At 43.6% G+C, this 22,317-nt stretch overlaps 1 protein-coding gene across 1 annotated transcript in view; it reads left to right on the top strand.

The window, feature by feature from the left end:
- The window catches only part of CTPS2 (CTP synthase 2), a 104,530-nt gene that overhangs the window by 57,407 nt on the left and 24,806 nt on the right, over window positions 1-22,317 (top strand). Inside the window, exons 13-14 of the mRNA XM_040266559.1 lie at window positions 8,054-8,150; window positions 21,220-21,275. Of these exons, the coding sequence (XP_040122493.1) occupies window positions 8,054-8,150; window positions 21,220-21,275 (153 nt within the window). The remainder of the gene's footprint in view (window positions 1-8,053; window positions 8,151-21,219; window positions 21,276-22,317) is intronic.

A 22,317-nucleotide genomic window follows, 5' to 3' on the forward strand; every position in this document is an offset into this window, starting at 1 on the left:
AGACACTTCCATGCATGGTACTGACTGTGTGTTAACTCACTTCTTAAAGACAGGCATTTTGATTTTACTTGTAAAATATAAAAAAATAGTGTTCTGATTTTGGTAATGTATTTTAAACAAGATTTTAGAGAATTTCTCAGGTTTTTATACTTACGCTCTGTTTTACCTGGGAGGAAGGAGGCTTTTGTTGAATGGTTATGAAAAGAAATATGTATTTCATATAACACATTTTTTTTAAAGATTCAAATCTACAGAAAATTTTTAGGAAAAGTCAATGAATACCAACCCAACTTTCGCTCAGCTTTACTAATTACTAACATTTCCACATTTGCTTTCTTTTTCTATGGACAACCCTTCCTGCCTCAACCACTTGAGAATCAGTTACAGACATCCAGACAGCCACTAAATACCTCAGCATCTTATTTACTAAGGGCAAAAACATCTTCCTGCACAACCACAGTGCCATTCATTATCACAGCCTTTATTCACATCTCGTTAATTGTTGATATAGCATCTTAAATCATCTCTTAAATCATCTTAAAGCATCTCAAATTAGCACTTGTGAGCTAAAATCAACATGGTAATTGTTTTATTTCTTGAGTCTATATCGAATAAATGATTTTTAAAATATTTGCTTCATTCCCCTTGTGGTATGTGGGATCTTTTCCTTGTGGCATGTGGGATCTGTTTCCCTGACCAGGGATCGAACCCGGGCCCTCTGCATTGGGAGCACAGACTCTTAGCCCCTGGACCACCAGGGACGTCCCAAAGAAATGATTTTAATAATTATATATGATCTTAATAACAGTATATCTATATGATTTTAACAAGTATATATTGTATGACATAATACATATACATATATCTATAACACATGACATATTGTATATATGACAGATGTGTGAGCGTGTGTGTATATAAAAGTAACTCTCAGAAAAACATTTGAAACAATATTGGTTAACAGTCTTTTAGGCTTCATATCTCTAGTTTCAAGGGAGGACCTCTGATTAAAACAGGCCCAGTGCTGCTTATTGTCAGAAGTTAGGCTTGTAGTAAATGCTAACAGAGGGCTTGGCTTCTCTGGTAGCTCAGTAGTAAAGAATCCTCCTGCCAATGCAGGAGATGTGGGTTTGATCCCTGGGTCGAGAAGATTCCTTAGAGAAGGAAATGGCAACCCACTCCAGTGTTCTTGCCTGGAAAATCCCATGGACAGAGGAGCCTGGGGCTATAGTCCATAGGGTTGCAAAAGAGTCTGTTGCGACTTAGCGACTGAACAACCACAGCAAACCCCAACAGAACTGGAAAAACACCCCATTGATCCTGTTGTATTGTTACTTGCTCACCTCTGCCAGTGACCTCTCTTGTCTCTTATTTTTCTCATCACCTGTAGACTCAAGCATGGGGGTAAACCTGAAGTGGGAAACATGAAATCCACCAATAGATATTCTTATGAAACATTAACTAAAAATGTATGGAGATGGGCGATAAATACAGGGTGTGTTCAAAAGAGTGCATTTTTAAACCAGAGAAAGCGGAAAAAATGACAGGCACAAGATGGGTAATGGAAAAAAGGAGAGGCAAAGGTTATTTCACCTGACTGTTCAATTGCTTGATCTTTGGACAGACTTCAGTTTTTCCTAGGAAAGCTGAGAGTAACTTATTTTACAAGCTTGGGCTACCACAGGCTTTGGTGGCCGGGTTACTCTACTCAAAGGCCACAATAGCAATGCCTCAGAAAGCACCTCTGGGCTCCGCATAGCAAAATGGGTATGAAGTGCTGTCTCTGGGTTCGTGTTGTCTTTGATGCTGAGGTCTGGAAGAGATCCTGACTTCAAAGCACTGCTGTCCCTAAAAGGGAGCCCTCTACATGCCTCCATGATGGCGTTCACCTTCCACTTCCAGCCTCTGCCCTGGGTTCCTCCTAACCCATGACTATTGAAGGCTGCTTTTTTTTCTTCTTTTTTTAATTGGGCTTCCCTGGTGGCTCAACTGGTAAAGAACCCGGCTGCAATGCAGGAGACCCGGGTTCGATCCCTGGGTTGGGAAGATTCCCTGGAGAAGGGAACGGCTTACCCAATCCAGTATTCTGGCCTAGAGAACTCCATGGACTGTACAGTCCATGGGGTTGCAAAGAGTCGGACATGATTGAGCGACTTTCACTTTTTTTTTAATTTAAAAAATTATTTATTTAGTTTATTTTTGGTTCTACTGAATCTTTGTTGCTGCACGGGCTTTTCTGTGATTGTGATGAGTGGGGGGCTACTCTCTAGTTGCGGTGCTCAAACATCTCATTGCAGTGGCTTTTCTTGTTGAGCATGGGCTCTAGGCTCATGGGCTTCAGTAGTTTTGGCTCTAGAGCACAGGCTCAGTAGTTGTGGCATATGGGCTTAGTTGCTCCCCGGCATGTAGGATCTTCCTGGACCAGGGATTGAACCCGTGTCTCATGCATTGGCAGGTGGATTCTTTACCACTGAGCCACCAGGGAAGCTGCCTCCACACATGACCTGTTAGCTCCAGAAGTTCTACAGCATCCCTATGAAGTGGATGCTCATGTATGGAGATGGGCAAGGACCCAGTCAAGGTCGCACATCACCGGGAACTGGCAGAGTTGGAATTCAAGTCCGAGGTCAGGCTGCACTCTCAGCTACCATGCCACCTGCCCAGACCCAGGAGTAGGTTCCTGTGAGGAGAGCTGGTCAACAATGTTAGTGTGAGGCCCAGAGGTAGGACTTAGACTTGTGTCATAATCACACCTGAAGGTATGAGTCTTCTTTTCCTGGTGTAAATAACAGACCTTCTTTACTGATGGAAAAAACAGATTTCAAAAGCTGGAAAATATGTACATATTTCTGAGACTGCTCAATACTTTCACGTTTGTAGATTCCATCCTCACGCTGCCCTGAGGCTGCAGGGAAGTGCTGGCCCTGTATCACGTGTATCAGGTGAGAGTTGGGCTTGAGCCCAGTGTGCCTCAGCTTCAGAACAGGCCACTGCCCCTCCCCTTCTGTCTGCAACTTGATCTCAGAGACTCTCTACTCCATGTAGGCTCACTGACTAGTCCCTGGGCCTCCTCTGTTAATTTTTAATTAAAATCCAGGGAGATTTAATGATGGAGTGCTTGATCCGAACCTGGCACTGTGCTGAACTCTGGTGGAGCTAAAGAAGAAAATCTAGTCCTTGTGTGTGAGAATGCCATACCTTAGTTTCTGAGAAGAGATGCATATATGAAATGATTGAAGAGGTTAAAGTTGTATACAGTAAAGGACTGTATTAGGTTCCTATCAGTGCTGTAACAGATTACCACCAACATAGTGACAACTTTACTTTTTTTTACAGGTCTGGAGCTCAAAAGTGGGTTGGTAGAGTTGCATTTCTTCTGGTGGCTCTAGGGGAAAATCTATTTCTTTGCCTTTTCCAGCTTCTAGAGACTGCCTGCTCATGGCCCTTTCCTCCACTTTTAAAGCCAGCCAGGTGGCCTCTTCCAGTCTCCCTCTCTCCCTTTCACTCTGACCTCTGTTTTATTGTTACCTGTCCATCTCTGATTCTGACCCTCCTGCTTCCTCTTATGAAAACTCTGTAGTTACATTGGGCCTACCCAGATAACCCCAGATAGTCTTCCCATCTCAAAAGCCTTAATTTAAGCAGGCTTGCAAAATCCCTTTTGCCACGGAAGGCAACATATTCATAGTTTCTGGGGACTAGGACTTGGACCTCTTTAGGAAGCCATTATTCAGCCTACCACTTACTTGAATTAACAATGTGTAGGTCATTTCTTTGATAGGGTGAGCACAACATTGGTATTAAGTATGGCATGATAAGGAGAACTGGAGGGTGCCCTTAAAGCAGGAGCCCATGTGGGATGGTGGGGAGAAGCCATCTCAGGGGAAGTAGTGAAGAGGCGATACGTACGTAGTGGAGTTGTGGGGAGGGAAGCAGAGGTGCCACTGGCCATTGACTTGTCCAAGCTGAGGTAGAAACCACAGGTTAGAATATGTAGGAAGAGCATAGATGGTTCCTGAATGAGGTGGAACCTGAGTGTCACATGGGAGGGTTATATTTGATCTGCAATGATGGAGGCTATTATAGCTGGCTAGCTACTGGAGACCATCTGCTGGGAGATAGCCTCCCCGAGTGTCCCCAGATGAAATGTCCACAGGCCAGGGACATGGGAGAAGCTGGGCTTACCAGGTCTCTGTCAGGTAGGTCAGAAGGCTTGTACTCTTTCTCACACTGCCATTTAAGAACTCCATCTTTGGGATTTCCTTGGCAGTCCAGTGATTAGGACTCTGTGCTTTCACTGCTGAGGGCCTGGGTTCAATCCCTGGTTGAGGAACTAAGACCCACAAGCCATGCATTGTGGCCAAAAAAAAGAAAGAAATTTCATTTTTGATAAGGGAGACCAACTTCCCTAGACTTTCTTGTGTAAGGCACCCAGGACTCGTGAAGTCTTAAAACCATTACACTTTTATTGTGGGCTGCAGAAACTTTGGTAAAGGTTAATTAGGGCCATGTTTATCCTTACATGACACTTTTACATCTCCTAAAGCTTTATCACCACCAATATTCGTTACTTATTGATCCTTTTTTATTTTTCTTCTGGTCTATGGCTTAGTTCCAAGAAAGGATGGATCTTTAGTGGGGATCACGTGACAGCTTGTATTTAGGCATGCTCAGAATGGGTAAAGGCGACCCTTTTTGCAACGGTAGAGACCTTTTCCTCTTAGATGCAAAATCTAGGGTATTTTGGAAATGTTGGGGATTAAAACTAAAGGATTTCTGAGATTCTTTTCTTTAACCACTCTAGTAATGATAAAAGATATGTTTGGAAACTGTGATGTTCTCCTGTTTCTCAGCTTTTTGTGGAAGGAATGCCAGGAACTCAGATGATTTCCTTAATTTTGTTGCTGAATCAGGTCACCTGTAACCTGAGAGGCAGTCTTATTGTCATTTTTAGATCTGGTAGGATGGCCTGACACCTTTGCAAGGCAGATGGTTGGGCCAAGCATGGCCAGAGGTGCCCTGTGTTCTCTGCCGTCCCCAGCTGTCCCCTTCTGGTGTGTTTGTGTTCCCCCCAGCACGTGCCTGGCCTGGATGTTCTTCTACTGAGTGTGTGATGGGCATCCACTGGATGTGGCCTCCTGTCGATTCTTGCTCTGCTTTTCTTTCAGTGCTGTTCAGAGCATCATTCAGAGTTGGAAAGCTACTTCCATGTGCTCCCCCATCTTTTCTCTAACATTTTCTTGGCCTCTCTGGTGGTTTCTATGGTAGCATATTTTAATTGGAGGGTCACCATGGCAGTTACACCTTGGGATTTCTTTCTGTGCTATCATTTCAGGAGAAGGTCTTACTTATTGCTATGAAAACAGTGGGGATAATGTGAACAAGTACCATAGTAGAAGGAAGGCCTACATGATATATTTCACCATTTGGGCCTTCAATTTGTATTTTCATTAAAGTAATGCTGTGTTCAAAGTTGAAAGAGCCAACAATTGCAAAAAGTCTATAAGGAAAAAAATTCAGTAATCCTCACCTTCTCTCTACCACCCTCAACTCTTATAGCTGTTTCTCTTGATATTTATCTTCATGTATCTAAACAATATTCTTATATTGCTCTTTCAGGAATTTCCAGACTTCCCCCTATGTTGGAGGAATATTTAAGACCCTTAGGCAGCCCTGTGCCCACTACATTTAGCTTTTGGAAATACCTCTTTTGGAAGTGTTTTCTGGCCTTGTGTTTGTCAGATTCATCCCAAGTAAGTAAGCAGTAAGGCAGGATTCCTATTCTTAGTTGGTCATTTGACTCCATTCTCAGTGATTTCTACCAGAACAGTCCTTGAATTCCAAGCATGCTAATAATAACTGAAAAAGCCACTCTTCCTGAGTGGAAAAACCCAGTACAGTAAGTAAGGGTGACTTGAAGCATCACATTACACTTACAGGAATAAACCAGTTTATTGCTGTAGTCTTCCTAAAGGGTTCAGATTGTCTTCAACTGAAGTGGAAATTGAAGCTGTGAATCAGTCTAGGGCTTCTTATGAGTCTGTGGCAGGTAGTATAGTCTTATCTGCTCTTTAGTAGAAAATACCCAAAGGGCTAGGCATTTATTAACAGCTCAGCTTTCTGAACTGGAAGCTAATGCCCTCTCTCACCTCACTCCCATAATACTTAATCTAGCTGTAATTAGCTGACCCAGGAAGATAGGAAAGACATGCCAAGGCCAAGAGCACTTCAGAACCAAGCACTTCATCTGCCAAGGCATGTCGTCAAGTTTTCTTCTCCACCCCTTCCCCTCAATGACTCCTACAGTATACTGGGGCCACAGGCTTCAGGTGGCTCCGAAAGTCCTGGGGCATTGATAAGATCAGACAGGTTCTTGGAAAATTCCACTTGTCAAGGTTTCCTGTAGAACACTAAGTGGTAGTTAAGGTATAGAAAAAAACAAGGACAAAAAGGTTTGATGAGAGGAAACTTGAGCAATTCCATTAGAGCAGGTTACATCACCCAACTGTAGTCTCTTTTAACAACTTTTAAAAGGTGAAGTAAAACCATGAGATTGTAGTGAACAGAACTGAGAAAATAGACCAATGACGAACCAGAACAGGCTTTTCATAAAAATCACGTGTTTCTGGATTTCTGTGAATTAATGCTAAAGATAAATCTGAAATTATTTGTCCTGAGCTCATTCAGTCCTCCATGCATCCATTCAGTGCACACCAGCTGCCAGCTCCGTGTGTGCTAAGGGCTGGGAATGCGCTGGTAAAAGCGGAAAGCAGCCCAGCTCTTAGAGATTCACAGTCTAGCACACAAAGCACTCTTCACACAAACTGAAGGGGACACAGTGCCAGGGAACATGTTGCTAGAGGACCCCATCTAGGCTGTGATGCCTGGGAGGATCAGCTCCCGGGAAGCTCGTATTGAACTAAGACCTTAAAGTTAAGGATGGATTAATTTAGGAAAAGAAAGTAGGGGAGTGAGAGATGTTTGAAGTCCTCCTGGTGGCAGGAAAGAAGATGCACTTGAACTGAAGGAGGGCTTGGTGACCAGCTCAGGGTGGGAGGGTAAAGTCATGGGAAGTGAGGCCGAAGGGCTCGGCTGGGCCAGTACCACGGAGTCACGGATTTCAAGCAGGAGAAATCCCATGACTACTCTGTCTACAGTGTGCACGGTAGTGGGGGGGGGTGTGTAAATGTGGGGTGTGGCTAGTTGGTGAGCTCTGGCTGCAGCCTGGGTGAAAGGCTATGGTAATCGGTGTAGTAGGAACTATAGATGGATGCAGGAAGTCTGGAGTGGATAAGTGGATAGGACTCGACATGTTGGGTGTGAGGGATGAATGAGAGGGAGATCCAGGGTGATGCTTAGGTTTCTGAGCTATGGGATATGCTAGAATAGATGATATGTATTTTTAATAAAAGGAATCTTTCTAGAAGACTTCCCTGAAGTCTAGTGGTGAAACACTCTGTGCTTCCACTGCAGGAAACACAGGTTTGATTCCTGGTCGGGGAACTAAGATCCTGCATGCTGCAGCGCGGGCCACAAAAAAAAAAAAAGAAATCCTTCTAAAGATTTTCTGCAGATTAGTACAGTTGGCCCTCCATGTCCATGGGTTTGGCATCTGCAGATAACAATAGCTGACTGTATTAATAGCATTTGCTTTTAGAAAATCTTTAGGAAATAGAGTGGGCAGCAGGAGAGGGTTATTATTATGAGGGACGTGAAGACCAACGTGGAAGGTCCCAGAAGGCCAGAACTTGAAGTGTGAACGTTGACCAAAACTGAGTTTGAATAATGACAGGAGGGAGGTCATGAAGATGCTCCCAATAAATTTTGTACCTGTGATTTGAATGAAAGATGAGAAGCAGAGACGAAAAGGCAGCATACTGTGAGGAGTGTATAAAAGCATAACCGTGTTTGAATAGGAAAATTGGAAGGAACAATCGAATTTTATTTTTTAGGGAACATCTTTACTCGGTGAGCATCCCCTAAAAGTAAAGCTTGAAATTTGGAAAATAATGTTTTTGCAAGATCCAAAACTGGGCTTGTTTTGTTTTCTAAGGTGATTGATATGCCGGAGCACAACCCTGGCAATTTGGGAGGAACGATGAGGCTGGGAATAAGAAGAACTGTTTTCAAAACTGAAAATTCAATATTAAGTAAGTTTCTCAGATTATTTGTTTTCTAACTCGGCAGGCATCATTTGCACGGCTGTGCCGGGCCATAGCCCTCCTGGAGCTCTCCCGGTCCACCCCCTCTCCCCTTCTCTGCCTCTGGCCTCCTGGCTTCTCCTGCGTCCCCATCCTCTCCCTGGAATGGTTGGTAGAACACGTGTGCCTGCCCCTTCTCATTCCTCTCCCCAACACCCTGGCCAGGGGGCTGCTGTGTGTTTTACCCACGCTCCTGGAGATGACCCTGCACTGGGGCAGTCCTGGTTCCAGCTCAATTCTGGTCGATCCACTGTTCTCACCACTACATGGAAACTGGCTCCCTGTTTAACTGTTTCATGTCTGACTGCTTTGAGCCACTAATTTCCGAACTTCTTGAGAAGGGGCAGTTATGTCTCAGAAGTCTATTTCTCTGTTCCCTGAGTAGCTCCAACATGGGACAAGGAAAATATGATGTGCCTCAGCATCTGATATTTGCTTATCTTCTATACCAGAAAAGATTATTCAAATTTCTGTGGAGCTTTTCCCTGTAAATTAAAATGATTTGAGAATAACTTGATGTAACCCCAAGCTCTTGATTCAACTTGATAAATGTATCTCAGTGCCTACTCTGTACCATGTGTGCTGTGCTCGGTTATGGAGAATTGAGTGGTGATCAGGACAGACCACCCTTGCCTGCCTACCCCCGACTCCACCCCACCACCCCTGGGCCAGATACCGAGGCAGGAACCTAGATGTCTTGGGCATCCACCATTGTTCTGTGAAGTTATAAGAATACCTTAGGAAAATGCCTTCTTCACCTGAAGCGTAATAAGACTAGAAATATGAGTTTCTCCTTTAAGGCTGATAAACAACTTCTAAGAAATATAAAGCTTCCTAGCAAGAAAGAAATTTTTAAAAGGACAAGTTTCAAAGTGTACACATTTCCCTTCTCTCTCTGAATAAGAAGCCGGTGTTGTAAGAAATTTTTCTCTTCGTAGGTATTAGCAGTGATTCTTTGGCTTTCAGATGTTTCCAGATACTCTGAAACTTTGTTCAAATAGTGGTCTAAGAGGCAAAGATGGTTAGTGGGAAATTTCATCTTTTAAAATTGTATTTGCTGTAAAAGATCAGTTATAATTGTACTAAGCTTTTTAAAAAGAGCATTGTGTTCAGTATACTTAAAATTTTTAGCTGTCTTGATGGAAATAAGACTGATTTAGGATTTGTTTTTCTTTACAGTAGACGTCAAAAGAGCATTGATGATTTTTATGAATCTTAAACACACCACCAAAACTTTAAACAGCTTTAGTAAGATATTTACATACCGTACAGTTCATCTTTTAAAATGTACAATTCACTGTTTTTTTTTAATTGTATTCACAGAGTTATGTAACCATCATTGCAGTCAAGTTTTGACCATTTTTATCACCTCAAAAAGAAACTTTGTTCCCTTTAGCTATCCCCACCCTTCCCCCTCTGGCCGATCTCTATAGATCTGCCTGTTCTGGATATTTCATATAAATGGAACAGGATTTCCTGACTTCTTTCATTTAGCATAATGTTGTAAGATACATGTACACTGCAGCATGTGTCAGTACTCCATTCCTTTTTATGCGGGAATAATAGGCTGTTGTATGGATAGACCACATTTTGTTTATCCAGTCATCTGTTGATGGACATTTGGGTTGCTTTCAGGCCTGCCTTAAATTTAAATTATGCTTCATAGTTTGCAAAAGGCATGTGAGTATATGAACTTATGGTCCCCAGGACCACAAGTTTTGCCTTCCCACCTGTGTGAGGTTTTCCATAGGTCTCCAAAAAGGTTGTGTTGGAGATATGACCATGGCTCTGTTGATTGTCATAAAAATATAAAAATAAATATCACCGTAGTGTTTTTTTCCCCTATTGGCATATTTCTTTTGTAGGAGTTGTGCTTTTTTTAAACCAAGCTGGCGTATTTTTGAAGGACTTTTTTCCACCTCTGCTGCTGCTAAGTCACTTCAGTTGTGTCTGACTCTGTGTGACCCCAGAGACAGCAGCCCACCAGGCTCCCCGTCCCTGAGATTCTCCAGGCAAGGACACTGGAGTGGGTTGCCATTTCCTTCTCCAATGCATGAAAGTGAAAGTGAAGTCACTCAGTCATGTCTGACTCCTAGCGACCCCATGGACTGCATCCTCCCAGGCTCCTCCGCCCATGGGATTCTCCAGGCAAGAGTACTGGAGTGGGGTGCCACTGCCTTTTCCTTTCCCCCTCTAGTCAGCTCATTTATTTGTAGGCTTTTGTTTTCCCTAATTAACACATTTCTGTAAGAATGATACGAACAGGACTTCCTTGGTAGCTCAATGGTGAAGAATTCACCTGCCAATGCAGGGGACACGAGTTGGATCCCTGGTCTGGGAAGATCCTGCATGCTGTGGAGCAACTAGGCCCGTGTGTCACAACTTCTGAGCCTGTGCTCTAGGGCCTGGGAGCTGCAACTGCTGAGCCCATACCCCTAGAGCTTGTGCTCTGTAACAAGAGAAGCCACCTCAAGGAGAAGCCCATGCACCACAACTAGAGGGTAGCCCCCCTCACTGCAACCAGAGAAAAGCCCATGTAGCAACAAAGACCCAGCACAGCCAAAAAGAAATAAATCAAAAATACATTTGCCTATATTGCCTATGAGAATATAGTTTGGATGGAAAGCATTTTGATGCCAATCATTCATTTTAAAAATAAATACATTTATTTAGTTTTGGCTGTGCTACATGGTTTGTGGGACCTTAGTTCCCTGACCAGGTATTGAACCTGGGCTCCTAGCAGTGGAAGCCCAGACTCCTAACCACTGCACTGCCAGGGAATTCCTGATGCTATTCATTCTTTATTTAAATTTGATTTATAGGCCAGTGATTAAAATGCTGTGGATTAAATGGAAAAACAGAAAGGTAAAGTTTTTTTTAGTAAAAGAAGTCCTACTTAGGACATCTAAAAGAAGTATTTGAAGTAGAACCAAAGCCTAACAATATTGATAGACTGGATTAGCTAGATTCCTAATCCAGGAATGGTTGGATTACTAAAGTGATTCTAATTTTTATTTTTTAAATTTATTTGTCTGTTTATTTATTTACTTTTGGTTGCACTAGGTCTTCTTTCATTGCTGCACTCGAGCTTTCTCTAGTCGCAGCGAGCTGGAGCTAACTCTTTGTTGTGGTCCTCAGGCTTCTCATTGCGATGGCTTCTCTTGTTGTGGAGCAAGGCTGCAGATGCACAGGTTTTGGTAGTTGCAGCTCCCAGGCTCATAGTTGTGGCTTGCGGGCTTAGTTACTCCAAACATGTGGAATCTTCCTGGACCAGAGATTGAACCTGTGTCCCCTCCATTGACAGGCGGATTATTATCCACTGTACCACCAGAGAAGTCTAATAATTCTCATTTTTATATTCATCAAGACCAATTCCTTGTTCTTCCTTAGTCACATGTTAGTTCCTTAAGCGTTGTGGAAACTATCAACTTGATTTTTCTTTTTTTAAACCATTTTATTGAGGTATGATTGACATACAGAAAAGCTGTACATATTTTATGTATGCACTTAATGAGTTAAACTTGAGTTTTCTAAAGTGGAGGTTATAGGAGTGAATTGATTTGGACAAATGTACTACTAATCATTTACTCTGTTTATAAGAAATGTGTTCCCAGAGGATCACTCCTGCCCTGTATTCTGTATATATGTGTTGTCTTTGTCTACAAAGGCTTTTTCTTATTAAGACAGTGTGTAGGTAATTGCCCATTGCTGGTTCAAGGGTTTTTAGAAATAAGAGTTTCTGGAAATCTATCCTGAAGTCTCTACTTAAACATGGAAAGAGAGAGTGATACCAGCCTATAGTCTATTACCTAGATGGTCTAAAGCAAGGGTTGTTAAACTTTTTCTGTAAAGGGCCAGATAGTAAATATTTTCAGTTTGGAGCCATGTGGTCTTTGATGCAACTACTCCACTCTGTTGTACTGTGAAACCAGCCATAGGCAAATATGCAAATGAGTGAGCTTGACTGTATTCCAATGAGCCTTTATTTATGGGACCTGAAATGTGAATTTCATGAAATTTTCATGCATTATAAAATATTATTTTTCTTTTGGCTTTTTTCAACCATTTGCAAATGTAAAACCCATTCTTAGTTCGAGGGCTGAACAAAGTCAGGGGATTCCTGTTCTGCCTTGGGATTTGCCATGGCTTACAGAAACCTGACCTAAACAAAAGAAGCACAGGCTAACTGAAGCGGGAGGCCTAGGCCTCAAGGCTGCTACCCTCTTCGGGAGCATTCAAGGACAGCTCCCTGCTTGGCTGCTTGCCTGCCTACATATCCTATTTAGTGACAGAATAAGTCCAAGAGGGCTTTCCGAAGCCATTTGGTCCAGTCTTTGTATTGATCCCTGAGGAAGTAGAGGGCCCAGAGGTGAAACAGCTCACTGTGGGTGAGTGGGGTGGAAGCCCCCGACCGCTCTTCTCATACCGTTTCTAGTCTTCTACTGGAACACACGGCCCTGGCTCTACAACCCACCATTATGATCACTCTCCAAAAATGTAACTCTTTAAATACGTATTTCAGGATTGTTACACTTGTCAGACACTTTAGATCTGTATATTTTAAACATTTTAGATCTGTATATTATATTTTAACTGAGGTGTAAATTACACCTCACTTAAAAAAACCACACATATTTTATCTGGTAGGACTTGTCTGCTTATAGTGAAACATTACTTGATTAACTCATTAGATGACTTTTGAAAAGTAGGGGGATACAGTGCAGAGCCATTAAGTGTTAAATGGGGTGCTTTGAAGAGTGAGAAATGTAGAATGAGGTGTGGCTAGAGAGGGGTCAGGCTCAGGTAAGAGGAGAGCCAGAGAGAGCACTCTCTGATATGAGAGGGTTCTAAGATTTCAGAAATAAACTTTATCATTTTGCTTGTGACTCTCAATTGAGTGTGAGAGCTGGGGACATAGTAAAGTACAAAGCAATTCAGACAGTGTTCAGAGCTCTTTCAGGGGACAGCTGACAACTTGTTGGATAGTGTCTCCAAAATATTATAGGCCCCCGGCTTAATTTTTTGGTCAGATCCCAGACCTGTTGCTAAGACATCCAGGAAAGGAAGCCTGTTTTGTCTATGTCAAGTGTGGTCTTTAAACCAAACTGCCACCCAGCAGAAAGAAAGAAAGTGGAGTCGCTCAGTTGTGTCCGACTCTTTGCAATCCCATGGACTGTAGCCTACCAGGCTCCTCTGTCCATGGGATTTTCCAGGCAATAGTACTGGAGTGGGCTGCCATTTCCTTCTCCAGGGGATCTTCCCGACCCAGGGATCGAACCTGGGTCTCCCGCGTTATAAACAGACGCTTTACCATCTGAGCCACCAGAGGGGAAGCCACCTAGCAGAAAGTACTCATTATTTCGACCATTCACATAGGATGTTTAAACACTGCACAATCTGGTGTGGGTGTGTGATGCTAAGGGCGCTAGAGTAAACCCAATTTAAAGCAGTCCCAAATGGTGTATGCAGTCCATGTAACTCTGCCCTCCAAGACAGTACCCTGGCCTTTAGAATCAGGAATGCACAGGGCTCGAAGCAGGAAGGGTGCTGAGGAGGCACTCTGGAGGCAGAGGAGGGAGAGAGCCAGCTATTGAGCACTGTGTGGGGGGGGCTGTGGAGTTGTTAAAATCCAATGGATGCTATTTTGCCCTCCAGAGGTGTCCAGTCCTGTGGTGGACGCAGCACGACATATTGGAAGGAATTAGGAGCAGTGCAGTGCCTGCAACTGGAGACCAGATCCTGGTGGTTTCCCAGCAGAGTTCTAGCATGACCCTCATCCTCAGGACGGACAACATGGGGACGATGCTGGCAGCCGTCAGCTGGCAGAGGAGACTGCAGAGATCCCACTAGAGTGACCCTAGCCACTAGCCAGTGCGGCAGAGTCTAGGGTGAGGAGGCCAGGGAAGCTGTCTGGACGCAGCAGGTGCAAATTGAATAGTTTAGGAAAAGATGTAATTCCTTCTGAGGACCTTGTCTGTATTTCCTCATAATAAGGAGAACGACTTCACTGAAAGGCTTACTTCTGCTTTACTATAAGAGAAAGAGATTTTTGTTTTGAGAGAACATAGGCGAGAGGCCAGTTAGGAAGGTACTGAGTGAGTCCCTGTACTAAGGATCTGGGTAAAATTCATGACATTAGAGATACAGAGTGGTTCAGTCTCAAATTGGAAAGAATTGAAAGAGATGGGGATAAGGGGAAGAAATTTTCAGGCCAGAAAAACTGCTCTAGCTTTCTTATCTCTTATCCCAGTGTTGATAGAGAAAAACAGCTTCCAGTCTGTGGTGTGATTAGATTGTTAGGAAGTTTGAGAAATAACCACGCCACACAAAAAACCTTGGCTAGGTTAATGAAGTGATTTAAAAAACAGTTTGACAAAAGTCACCAGGGATTTAGGGACCTGGAAAGGCTGTGCTGGGGTAAAATATTGTACTGAGTATTGTACTGAGACAGGAGTTTGAAAGGAGCATGGTGGGCTTTGGAAGAGGGGTGGGCCAGCCTACCTGCCACCCCATGGATAGCACACACTCAGTTCAGTTCAGTTCAGTCGCTCAGTCATGTCCGACTCTTTGCGACCCCATGAATCACAGCACGCCAGGCCTCCCTGTCCATCACCAGCTCCCGGAGTTCACTCAGACCCACATCCATCGAGTCCGTGATGCCATCCAGCCATCTCATCCTCTGTCGTCCCCTTCTCCTCCTGCCCCCAATCCCTCCCAGCATCAGAGTCTTCTCCAATGAGTCAACTCTTTGCATGAGGTGGCCAAAGTACTGGAGTTTCAGCTTCAGCATCATTCCCTCCAAAGAAATCCCAGGGCTTATCTCCTTCAGAATGGACTGGTTGGATCTCCTTGCAGTCCAAGCACACACTAGGAGTGCTTTGTGTCTCAGCACACACTAGGAGTCCCTTTTCTCTCTGGCTGCTTCTTGCCGATTGCTGGGGCTTTCCCAGCAAAGTGTGTTTGTGGATAGGGGGGTTCACAGGGCTGGGACATGGCTCCGTTAATCTAAGGGATGAAAGCATTTATGTCTCCCTTACTGGCCCAGCTCTTTCCTGAGCATTTTACCTGTGGGAACTCTGGGAGCGGTTATAGCCCAGCCCCTGGAGCACAACACCCCATCAGAGTCCCCTCCAGCTCCAGCTCTCAGTCACTGGCTGTGGTTGCTTACCCTCAGTTCTGCATGTAGAAAATCAACATCAGAAGAGCTGCTGCCTCGTGGGGGGCCTTGTGAGGGCTAATTTAGTTATATCTGTGGGTCCTTAGAAGAGTGCCTGGCACAGGAAACACTATTCAAGTGTGGTGTTAGGATTGTGAATGGGGAGAGATTATTGTATTGACCTATGATTCTCTCAGAGCTCGGGGTAAACTTCACTGAGTGGCTTGAGTTAAGAATGGACTCCCACGGGGACGGTGGGAGGGAAGGAGAGGCCAGCCGAGGAGTTGTGGGCAGGCGGCCCCTTCATCTTGCGGGTTCTCTCCAGCCCCCCTGTTCTGGTTTCCTGGCTCCCAGCCTGCTATTATGGTCTAGCAGAAGAATGCAGAAAATCTAAGAAAGAGTTTTGAAAATATTAAACTAGAAAATTTGCACTTTCATAATAGAAAACTGAGATAAGATAATGAAAAATAAAATGTAGATGTTTTCTAAAAATTAAAGGACTGATTTGCTAAAATCCAAAAGTGAAAAATGGAGAAGGAGAAAGATAGCAGCTGGCCCAGATTGTGCACTTTCTAAGCATGAGTCACTAGGACACGATGGCATCTTTTTCATTTATCCCTCTCGATACCCCTGGGATCCAGCCGCATTCTGCACAAGAGAGCAGCATCACACCACGGTGAAGTCACCTGTTAGAAAGTGACTGAGCTGATTTAAAAGCCTGAACTCTTGACCACCTTACTTTGCCAAATGGATAGACCTTAATCAAAGAGGGGATGGAAACCCCTGAACAGCTCCCAGAGCTGTGCCTCCTCATGCCCAGAGCCCCAAAACAGGCTTCCTCAGTTTTCATGGGGAGCATCTTATGGAGGAGAGCTGGAGGTTCAAGGAGTGAAGACTCCACCCCTGGCTTCTGAAAGCTGATCGAAACCAGGTGGTTGGCTTGAGAGGGACACTGAATCAACCTTGGATTGAGCAGCTGGGCTAGTAGGTCCAGGTAGGGAATGTGAATAAGTCACACGGCCAAGTGTAGGAAATGCCATGGCTTAAGCTCAACAATCAGTGGCTGTTACAGTGGGCCTCAGAGTTGGAGAGGCCATAGGGAGTGGTCAGGGCTGGGACAAGATGACAAGCACTTGACCCATCAAAAGAGTAACTGCTACAGCTGATAGTCAGATGAAGAGCTGTGGATTCACTGTTGCCAGCCTTCTAAATTTTTAAGAGAATCTGGAAATCCAGAGTTTTTGAGAAATCTTCCTGATTTTTAAATGTTGGCAACTTATTTAAAAAATAAAAACACTATGTGTTTGCCAACACTGTGCCAGCCAATATACCAAAAATCTTCTCTCTGGGCAGCCTCTTGGGGGTCTCTGAATTAGACAAACAGTTGCAAATTCTTGCATAGACATAGAGAGCTCTAGCTCCTATAATGTCTAATTAGTACAGGACCAGGTTCTGGGAAGTCTTAAAAATGAGTCAAGTTAAGACACCACTACAGCAGTTGAGAGATGTTTGTGCAAAAGCATGGCAAGTCTACCAAGAGAGAGAGGTAACGAAGCTCATCAGGTAGTGATTTTAGCTTTTGCGCACTATGGGTGCAAAGCAAAGAGATCAAACCAGTCAATCCTAAAAGAAATCAACCCTGAATATTCATTGAAAGGACTGATGCTGAAGCTGAAGCTCCAATACTTTTGGCCAATACTTTTGCAAAGAGCTGATTCATTGGAAAAGACCCGGATGCTGGGAAAGATTGAAGGCAGGAGGAGAAGGGGATGACAGAGAATGAGATGGTTGGATGGCACCACCAACTCAGTGGACATGAGTTTGAGCAAATTCTGGGAGATGGTGAAGAACAGGGAAGCCTGGCGTGCTGCAGTCCATGGGGTCGCAAAGTGTCAGACATGACTGAGCAACTGAACAACACGCTAGGGGTGATTTCTTTCAGCCCTCTGAAAATAGGGAATGTGTAGGCCAGGTGAAAGGTAAGGATCAGGAGGTATAGAAAAGGAGCATACGACTGACAGACTGACAGCTTCCTGGGGTAGTGAAGGTGGGAGAGGAAGGGAGGGTGGATGCAGATCAGGTAGGCGGGGCAAGGGGAGTCCAGAGAGGAGCAGAGGTCACAGATCGGGGATGGGGCCATTACTCAGGTCCCCACTGAGGACAGATCTGCTGTTCATTAAAATGACAGAAACGAAAGCTGAGTTGCAAAGGGTTGGCATGAGGGGTTTGGATAAAGGATGTCTCAGAAGAAGTGGGAATGGTGGGGGCAAGAATGAGGATGTATACCTTTTACTTTAAAATTTTTAATTGTAGCACAATACGCAGAACAGAAAACTTGCTGTGTTAACTGTTTCTATGTGTACAATCCAGTATAGTCACACTGGTGTGCAACCCATCTGCAGAACTTTTTCAACTTGCAAAACTGAAACGTTTTACCCATTAAACAACTCCTGATTCCTCTTGCCCCCAACCCCTGCAACCACCATTCTGCTTTCTCTCTCTGACAATTTTACGACTCTGTGTGCCTTGTAGACGTGGAGTCATCTAGCATTTGCTTTTTGTAGCTGACTTATTTCACTTAGCTTTAAGTCCTCAGGGTTCATCCATGTGGTAGCGTATCAAGATTTCCTTCCTTTTTAAGGTTGCAAAATATTCCATTTTATGTATATACCATTTTTGTTTATCCATTCGTCTGTCCATGGACATTTGGATTGTTCCCACCTTTCAGCTTGTATAGCTTTTGGGAGGGGGGAAGTTTTTGCTCTGAAAAGGAAAGAGAAAGGTTAAGGTTGAGATGCTAGGATTACTAACAGGAGGGTGGGGATTGGCAGGACTGTTAGTGGTTAAATATATTTTATATACAAGCCAGAATCTACCCAGTAGTGAATTAGAGGAGATGATGTCATTTGGCAGTTTTTGTTTCTGATGATGCTGTTATATGCATTGTTGGGGGTCTTGCTGCCTACATTGAGAGTATTTTGTAGTTCCTAAGACTTTATCAGGTTTCTTTCTCTAAAATTTTGCCACTACTTGCTTCTTTTTTTAAAATTGGAGTATAGTTGCTTTACAATGTTATATTAGTTTCTGCTGTACAGCAAAGTGAATCAGCTATATGTATACATATATCCCCTCTTGTTTGGATTTCCTTCCCCTTTTAGGTCACCACAGAGCACTGAGTAGAGTTCCCTGTGCTATACAGTAGGTTCTCATTAGTTATTTTATACACAGTAGTGAATATATGTTAATCCCAATCTCCCAATTCATCCCACCTTCCCTTCCCCCCTTGGTATCCATACGTTTGTTCTCTACATCTGTGTCTCTATTTCTGCTTTGCAAATAAATTAATCTATACCATTTTTCTAGATTCCTGAGAGCCACCAAATCAGAATCTTAGTTTTTGATTTTAAGGTGTTTTCACCTGGTAACATTCTGAGCTGATTTTCAACACACTGTTTCTTTTTTTATAGATATGACAATGGATTAATTCCATCAATTCATTCTTAATAGATTTGTCAGTGATTAAGATTTCAAGTGCACAAAACAACATTTCCAAAGTTCTGAAAACATTCTATCAGGTACCATATACACCCTCACATATATATGTTTCATTCATTAAACAAATATGTATTGAGTGCCTGCCTATGTGCTAGACACTAGTCTTAAGAATTGAGGGGATGGGTCCCTATATTGTCTGTTATCTTGTAGAACTTAGGTTCTGGCTTCTATTCTTTCTGTTTAGATTTCATAGTCTAGAGATAACGATAGCAATCACATGGTTTACGTACTGTTTTAGGTGCATCACATGTTTCGATTTATTCATTCCTCACAACAACGCCATGAAGTAAAGACTATCATTACCCCTATTTTATAGATGAGGAAGCTGAGGCAGAGAGGTGAAGTAATTTGCCAAAGGCACACTTCCATTGCATGGTATCATGGAATTTAAAGCCAGGCAGTCTGGCTCCAGAGTCACTATACCTCCCCTCTTCCCTATCACCTCTGCGATTTCATAGCAAACAAAAGTTTGCCTTAAGCCAGGCAGCAGGCACAAGCCACACAGGTTCAAAAGTTTGCACTATATCCTGCTAGTCGCAGTGACTCAAGGATAACTCCTCAATGTAATTCCTTATCTTTGGAGGGTTTTCCATTTTCTTCACCACCTGATAGTATTGGCTAACTCTGTTACTGGATTTGCTTAGTCATCTGTTCTAATGAAGGAAGCAGAGAAGACATTTTGAACTAGAAGGCGAAGATCAAAGACAAAATCAGAGGTCAAAGGAGAATCAGAATCCTCCCACAGTTAGGTTCAGATCTTTCAGCTGCTTTTTCTTGTAACTTCATGATATATGTCTCCATTTTTTCCAACTGGGCATTATTGTACTAATGTCTTGTAATTTTTCTTTCATTTTTATGAGCCAGTACTTTGAGTACAAAGGCTCTGTCTCAAATGACCCCTTGTCAGAGGCATGTTGGAGTTTTTCCAAAGGAGTTCCTTGCTCCTGCTGTTGCCCATTTTCCTTCTAAAGCACATACCTTCAATACTCACTGTCATTAACATCATCACCAGGGAGCTCAGTCTGTATGCACAGAATTGCAAGTGGAAGTTCAGGAATGATAATTGATCATACCAAGTCATAGAGAATACAGCCAGTTTGCGTTTTCTTTATCCAGGTCAAAAGCTCAAATGGGATGTGAGGCATTGGGTCTTTCTTGGTTGAAACATCCTGTTCCGTGGCCTGATGACATCTTGGAGAGTCTGGTAATCACCTGCCTGTGGAGTGGAGACCTGCTCCTGATTCTGCTGGGGTTAGGCCATGCATTCCAGCACCGTCACAGGGTCTTCCTGTTCCCTGGCTGTAAGCCTGGGCTCTGCATGCTGAGGGCTAGTGCTGCTACAACGGCTCCGGTGCTGTGACCCCCTTGGCCATCCTGCTTCTCCATGTGCCCACTGGGGCCTGTTCTTGAGAGAGAGGTGTCTGGTGACAGACCCTGCTCCTGGCTACTTTACACTGGGTCACTGGGCATCCCACTGACCCCCGTGTCCATCCCAGACAGGTATTCGTGAGTTGCTGCCTTGGGCTGTGGCCACCACTGCAACATAGGCCTGTCTAGGCAGCCCCTTGTGTGATTCTCCACTACACAGCCCTGGGTGAGAACTGTGCCCTCATCTGTGCCGGCAGCCCTCTGGCCCTGAGGCGGCACTGCTTCCTGATTGTCCCCTGCTAGGAACGCAGTAGGTCACATCTTCGTGGTTACCTCTGTGTCCTCATTTCCGTTTTCTGGGGTAGATTCGTAGAGATCAAATTTTAGTCAAAGGGTAGGCATATTTTCAAAGTGGGATGTAAGCCAGTGTGGCCAGCACCATGTGAAAGCAGAGGTGGCTGGCATAGTGGAGAAAGTGTTGGGCCAGGAGTAAGGAGGTCTGGGCTCTGGACAGGACTGTGCAGCCAGCGAGCCTGGGCTTTGCACAAGTCCTTTGGTTTCTTTTCCTTTCCCTTGGTTTTCATTTTCTTCTTTTGTAAAAGGAGCCCTGTTAGGAATCTGCTCAGACACTATGGTGCAGACATCACTGGGGCTTTCGGCCCTGCAGGCAGGCGTGTGAAGGGAGAGTCTTTGATGCAGTCCATAGTAGGCTTCCCTTTGCACACTGGTAATGGCTTACTTGAGAACTGCTTCAGAGTTTCCAAGAAGCTATCACAGTCCTATAAGAAAAGAAAATCGAGATTACTATCTAAAGTGTAGTTCATTTTTAGGTCTTTGATAGACAGACAGAGATCAAAGAGATTTCTCCCACACAGATGCCATGGATGTGGTTCCAAAGGTGATTACTCCAGTATTAATTTCACTTTCATATCTTTACAGGGAAACTTTATGGTGATGTACCTTTCATAGAAGAAAGACACAGACATCGGTATGAGGTACATCTTTCACACTAAATCACTGTGGAGTAAGGGGTCGTCCCCGGTTGCTCAGTGGTAAAGAATCCACCTGCAATGCAGGAGACGTGGGTCCGATCCCTGGGACAGGAAGATCCCATGGAGAAGGGAATGACAACTCACTCCAGCATTCTTGCCTGGAGAATCCCATGACAGAGGAGTCTGGCGGGTCACAGAGAGTCAAACGTGACTGAAGTGACTGAGCTTGCACAGATGTATGCATATGGGGTTGAGATTGAGAAGAACAGGTGGGACCCTACTTTGCTTTTAGATGAGGAAACACTTTCTGTGAAGGAGAGGCTGAAAAGTTTGGGAAAGGGCCACTGATGACATGAATGAGGGAAGGGGCTGTGAACCAGGTCATCAAGTTGTCACCTATAACCAGGGTTTTGGTAGAAAACTTGTTCCAAGCTTCTCTTTAGAGTGCTTATGTAACTATATATAAAAAAAGATTTTGGTTTAGTCACATGAGAAATAAGATAGTTTCAGTCCTCAAGTAGATTTGTCATTTGGGGAGAGATAGTTTATTACACGTAATTCAAGGGAAGAAGCAAGTAGGGGGATGTCTATAAAAAGCTAGTCTCAAGGTTTCAAGAAAGTCTAGTTACCTTCCATCATCATGCAGTTGGTCCCCTTCACCCATTTTGCCTACCCTCCAAGCCTCTTCCCAGCTGGTCACCACTAATCTGTTCTCTGTGAGTTGTTTTTGTTTTATTTTGTTTGTTCATTGGTTTTGTTTTCTTTTAGATCCAACATGCAAATGGAATATTTGTCTTTCTTTGATTTATTTCACTTAGCATAATAGCCTCAAGGTCCATCCATACTGTTTTGCAAAAAGCATGTTTTTATTCTCTTTTGTGGCTGGGCAGTATTCTATTATATATATATATATATTCTCACATCTTCTTTATCCTTCAGTGGACACTTATGTTGTCTCCATCTCTTGGCTATTGTTAATAATAGTCCAGTGAACATAGTGTGCATATATCTTTTTGAATTTGTGTTTTCATGTTCTTTGAATAAG

The sequence above is a fragment of the Oryx dammah genome, unplaced genomic scaffold (assembly GCF_014754425.2).
Source record: "Oryx dammah isolate SB20612 unplaced genomic scaffold, SCBI_Odam_1.1 HiC_scaffold_23, whole genome shotgun sequence".
NCBI classification, from domain to species: domain Eukaryota; kingdom Metazoa; phylum Chordata; class Mammalia; order Artiodactyla; family Bovidae; genus Oryx; species Oryx dammah.